The sequence below is a fragment of the Octopus bimaculoides genome, chromosome 13 (genome assembly GCF_001194135.2).
Source record: "Octopus bimaculoides isolate UCB-OBI-ISO-001 chromosome 13, ASM119413v2, whole genome shotgun sequence".
In the NCBI taxonomy this organism is placed as follows: domain Eukaryota; kingdom Metazoa; phylum Mollusca; class Cephalopoda; order Octopoda; family Octopodidae; genus Octopus; species Octopus bimaculoides.
Window position 1 is genome coordinate 44,032,382 of NC_068993.1, and position 6,085 is coordinate 44,038,466.

Consider the following 6,085-nt stretch of genomic DNA (forward strand, 5'->3'; position numbering starts at 1 on the left):
ATATATATATGTATATATATATATGAGTCCGTGTTTTTCCTGTATCATTGTGTACACTGGTGTATATGTTTGTGCGGTGGAAAACGTACTGTACATGTTACGACATTTGTCAGCGTACATATATGTGGACTTGTGATGTATTTCAATGTGTATATGTGTATATATTTGTGTGTATGAGTTTGGGAGTATCGATATCTTCCTGTTTTTTTGCGCAGTTACTCTATGTGAGTACGTAGATGATGTATATTTGTGTGTGTGTGTGTCTGTGTGTGTGTGTCTGTGTGTGTGTGTCTCTGTGTGTGTCTGTGTATGCGTATGTACGTATACATTTGTACAATTATATATACACACACATATATACACGTATGTATATAACATAGATGTACATACATGATATAGATACAACTTTATATATATATATACATATGTATATATACGTACTATGTGTATACATATATGTACATACATGCATACATACATAACGTGTGTATGTAAATGGTTATGTGGTGTATATATATGTATGTGTTTATAAACTTGATATATATGTGTGTATATATTTATGTGTGTGTGTGTGTGTGTGTGTGTGTGTGTGTATTACTGATATATATATAATATATATCTAATATGTATATGCGTATATATACATATACACGCTCACGCATGCATATGTACATGCATACATACATATATTCATACAAACATATGTGTACGGGTTACATTGTGTATATGTGAGTGTGTGTGTGTAATGGAAAATGTGTACCGATGACGATCATGTACCTCTCTTAAAATAGGTTCTCTTAATGGAGCAGGAACCAACCTAATGGCAAAACAAACTTTTTATTCACTATAGATAATGTAAAGATCAAAACGTTATTAGTAAATATTATATCAGTATATCTCTAGTACTCTCTGTCTTACTTTATTTCACTCGACAGAAAGAGAGATACTAGGGCATTAATTTATGTTTTTATGTATATATGAGATTATAGACTGTACATATAAGATTCACCTTTGTGGCAAATAAAAGAACGGGTACTTTCTTTTTTTTTTTTTGAAGTAGTCTTATTTTCATGGAATGTTTTCTGCGTAGTGTCTATCCAATGTCTGGGTACCTTGGATATGTCTTGTGCTGTGGTGCTGTATTTTTAATTCTATTAAAATTACTCTGTGTAATATCTGTGTAGTGTCTAAGGCGGCGAGCTGGTAGAATTGTTAGCACTCCGGGAAAAATGCGTAGCGGCATTTCGTCCGTCTTTACGTTCAGAATTCAATTTCACCATGAGCCCAACCTTGCATTTCTTCCTTTTGCGATCGGTAAAATGAGTAGCACTGGGGTCGATGCAATCAACTTAGCCATCCCCAAAATTGCTGCCTTTGTGCCATGATTTGAAACCATTAGGCGTGCAATGTGTAGACATGCTATTTTCTGTGTTTTCCATATTTGTAAGTCTCGGGTTTTATTTTTCTATTTCATGTACGTTTTAAATTATTCCAAGGCACCTTTTTATATTATCGATTCTTTCTGATTCAGTCCCCAGATTCGGATAACATCTCCTCTTGGTTTTCTTACCCAACAATACCTCGCCGATTAACCTTGTTGTCCCTGTCTAACTGGACTGGCATATCCCAGAGTACAGCCGCTTTCTCATTCTCTGAGATCTTTTTCTGGTGTATATTTAAACCGCAGCTTTTCTATTAGGTTCTTAATGCTGATATAATTCGTAATGCTAATATAATTTCCTGAGCAGGGAAGTTCGAACTCTTTTATAAATATCAAGAGACAATGTCAAGCGACAAAGTATTACTTCCAAACTTCTTCATATCCTGCAGTTAATTAATGTACTGTGTTTCATTATCACCTTTGGCGGTTTCTAGCAAGAAGGATTTGACCCAATGTCACAAGCAATACTCCACCAGTATTAGCTTTGTGTCCTGCAAATTTTCAACCAGTATTGCAATTTTTCTACATAGCTTGTTCTTTCTTCTTTTTCCTTTTATCGGACAGGTATTGGCCATGTGGACAATTTTCTTAATATCTCATTGACATGACATTATTTACCTTTATTATTATTTTTTTTGCTAAGTTTTAGCTTTTTCTCAATTTCTGTTGTTTCAACTTTCCGCTTCTTTATTTCGGTTTCTACTTTATATTTATTAACTTCCTTGACAACAGATTTTCTTTATGTTTCGTTCATCAACAACTCACCGGGGAAAAGTATTACCAGCTCATTAATCAAAACACCTCCTTTCCATAAACATAATTAGTGACATTCTATTCAATCGAAAGACGTTATTGATGTCTTTTTTATTTCTAAGTTGATTTATATTCGTTAGTTAAAGAAACAGATAAAACCTAATGCACAAAATAATCTGTATTTTTGCGGTGACAATGATAATTAGCTCCAAATAATCTCTTCTGTTTTTGAGCAAACCTATGATCAAGCACATTCCAGTCATGATATTCTCATCTTTTAGTCTAATATTGTCCGATGTTTCCTTCAAATCAAACAGCAGAGTGTGGTTTGAGTGTAGTGTTGTGTACTGAGTGTTGTATACTGTTGATTATACAATATAGCGTTGTTTACTGTTTTGAATATATGTGTGAGAGTGTGTGTGGTGTGTGTGTGTGTGTGTGTGTGAGTGCGTGTGTGTGTATACACATTCGCGCATGTATATACATGCATACACGCACGCACGCGCACACGCACGCGCACACGCACACACACACATATATACACATACACGTATATCTATAGTGAAATATTGTTTCCTGCAGTTATTATTTAGTGCCGCGTAGAGTTACTGTAGTGAAATGCTAAACTTTTCTTGTGTATCCCCAAAGCCCTAATCTATTAGATTTGTGGTCAGAGGCGTTACAGTCATGTCTATCTTGCCTTTTTATGTAAACCTGACTATATGGTCCAATAGATTCTTCACCTTCAGTGTGTTTTTTTAAAGGGAGAGTTGTCGGCTATTTCTGGCGACGACAAAAAGGCTCCTTCCTTGGAGTTGTTGAAGTTGTAATGGATTAGCTGATTCGTTAGTCTCTGAAAAAATACCCAGCAGTATTTTGTTGATGTCCTATATGATCAGACTTAAAATTCTGCAGGATATTATCAAATTTATTTTTCATCTTTCGGGTGTCGAAAAAAAGCGTACCAGTTAAATAATAGGATCGACATAATCAACTAAGTCATCCACCTATCATCTCCACCTCGACTACCGCCATCCCCATCACTAAAGTAGTCTATCGTCATTATTATTGTAATCTTCAAGGCGGCAAGTTAGCAGAAACGTTAGCACGCCGGGCGAAATGCTAAACGGTATTTCGTCTGCTGTTATGTTCTGAGTTCAAATTCCGCCGAGGTCGACTTTGTCTTTCATCTTTTCGGGGTCAATAAAATAAGTATCAGTTGAGTACACTATCAGTTGATAAAATAAGTATTAGTTGTCTTAACCCCTCTCCCCAAATTTCAGGCCTTGTGCCTATAGTAGAAAGGATTATTATTGTAATCTTCGTTAAGGTGGCGAACTGGTAGAATCGTTAGCACGCCGGGCAAAATGCTTCGCGGCATTTCGCCCGTCTTTACGTTCTGAGTTCAAATTTCGTCGAGGTTGACATTGCCTGTCATCTTTTCGGGGTCGATAAAATAAGTACCAGTCAAGTACTGTGGTCGATGTAATCGACTTAACCCCTCCCTAGAAACTACTGGCCTTGTGCTAAAATTTTAAATCACTATTATTGTTGCCGTTATGGCAGTTTAAGTATGTTACACATAAATAAAGCTTACCTACTAACAATACTTTTATCTATTACTTATACTATATCAACTACATCTACTGTAGCTAATGCTTCTACCTCTTCTTCAGATCTTTGCTGATACAAGTTATGTTGCGAGAACAAGTCTATGATAAACGTCTGCCGCCAAACTTCGATAAAGGTAGGTTTACAGCTACTACAACTTATTCAATATTTGTAGATAGATGACTCTTATGACGAAATCTGATTTATCTTATTCTAGACTCACTGTCTGAATGAGAAAAACATATTTAAAAAATAACTTTTGTTTTATTTTGGTTTGCTTTTCATTATTGTCAATATAGTTAGAAAATTGTCAGTAATTCATATTAAAATATGTGTAGATCTTTTGTGTGTTGGTAGATAGATAGATAGATAGATAGATAGATAGATAAATACATACATACATACATACATACATAGACAGACAGACAGACAGATAGATAGATAGATAGATAGATAGATAGATAGATAGATAGATAGATAGATGGATGGATGGATGGATGGATGGATGGATGGATGGACGGATAGATAGATAAATTGATAGTAAGACAGGCAGACAGACAGATAGATAAATAGATCGATAGATAGATAGATAGAAAGATTGATAGAGGGACAGATAATTAGCTAGCAAGCTAGATAGATGAATGGATGGATGAATGAATGGCTGGCTGGCTAGATGGATGGTTCTGAGTTCATGGGTGGTAGACTTATCTATCTCTCAGTTTAACGTCTGGGTGACTTTAAAAAATTGTATTCTGTTGAACGCATTTGAACGAGATTTCCAGTTTTTTCATTCACTGAAGCTGTGAAAAATGTATCAAGTATATTGTCTCGCCTCCACCTGACTAAATGGTAAAAATTCTAACAACAATGTCAGAAAGTGTAGTCTAACTTCGATATCTGATAGATATATTACCTTTCACCTTGGACGAAACACTTTTGCTATTCAGTAGCAGGTGATAGCTATTAAGCACTTGATCAATGAGAATAATATCCCACTAAAACTACGATAGAAAATGTAATTGTACAATATAGATGTGGAAGATATCATCCATATCTTCATCAGCTACCCCAGAATATTCACAAGGTAGTACCTTCCCAGGAGACATGGCTTTAGTGCTAAAACCACTTACAGAATTGCAAAAGAGATTGTCCTGATGACCATAACAAAGACATACCTGAACCAGAAGAAATATACGTGAAATATTCTGTTAGCAACATTCCGATAAAAATACCACAGACTTGATGTTTTAATATAGAGAAAAAAAAAGAAAGAAAAATCATGCACGGTTGTAGAGGTTAACTGCCCAGTGGTTGGTAATGTCTAGGTTAAAACTATGCAAAAGAAAAGAAAATCTTTAGGGAGAATTAATGCGTTGATTTATAACTTTCTATCTGGATTTTCATTTGTATCAATAACTGACAGAACAATAACTGACAGGTATTCACGAAATGCAACAGTGGAAATTTGTAAACCATTCCGGGGACACAACATTTGAATTTCCTCAATCACATGTACGTTTAGCGCATGCGCAGATATTCATAAAAAGAAATCAAGCCCAATCGGAAAGACACACGCATATCCATTTCATGAATACAAGAATATATATTCATACAAATATATAGGCGCACATTAACTCACCTATATATTCGAAACATTCAGAAACACTGAAAAAAGAACCTTCTCAGTTCGTTAACGATCGACTTAAGTTCTGCTAGGGAAACGCACACGAGCGCATATATAAACATACATGCATACATATATGAATATACATATGCTTGCGTAAAGATAGTAGAAACATAGTAGGTGTAGGTACATATACCTGTATATATGTGTGTGTGTGTGTGTGTCTGTCTGTATTTGCACACGTATGGGTGTGTACGTAGATAAATTACCCACATAAACAGATATGTGCTCGTATGTGTATCTAAGTGGTGCGTACATTTATGTTCAATCGCACACACGCACGTTCAAGTGAGCATTTAAGAGTGAAGTGTGTGGGTGAGTACTCTCACATGTGCATGTATATGTGAGTGTAGGGCTAGAAAGATGACAATATGTCTGGATAACTAGTTTAATGTTGAGCCGTGTTTTCTTAATACTTAAATGCTTGATTACAGATGTAAAACGAAGACAATAACTGTTGTTTTGACTTCCCATCAGAGAGTTTACGTCTATTATCAAAATATCTATCTATCTATCTATCTATCTATCTATCTATCTATCTATCTATCTATCTATCTATCTATCTATCTATCTATCTAACTATCTATCTATCTGTA

The 6,085-nt window shown here is 35.2% G+C and overlaps 1 protein-coding gene across 1 annotated transcript in view; it reads left to right on the top strand.

Moving 5' to 3' along the window:
• LOC106877995 (glycine receptor subunit alpha-3) overlaps nucleotides 1-6,085 on the top strand; it is a 53,073-nt gene that overhangs the window by 24,115 nt on the left and 22,873 nt on the right. Inside the window, exon 2 of the mRNA XM_014927069.2 lies at nucleotides 3,871-3,941. Coding sequence (XP_014782555.1) covers nucleotides 3,871-3,941 — 71 coding nt within the window. The remainder of the gene's footprint in view (nucleotides 1-3,870; nucleotides 3,942-6,085) is intronic.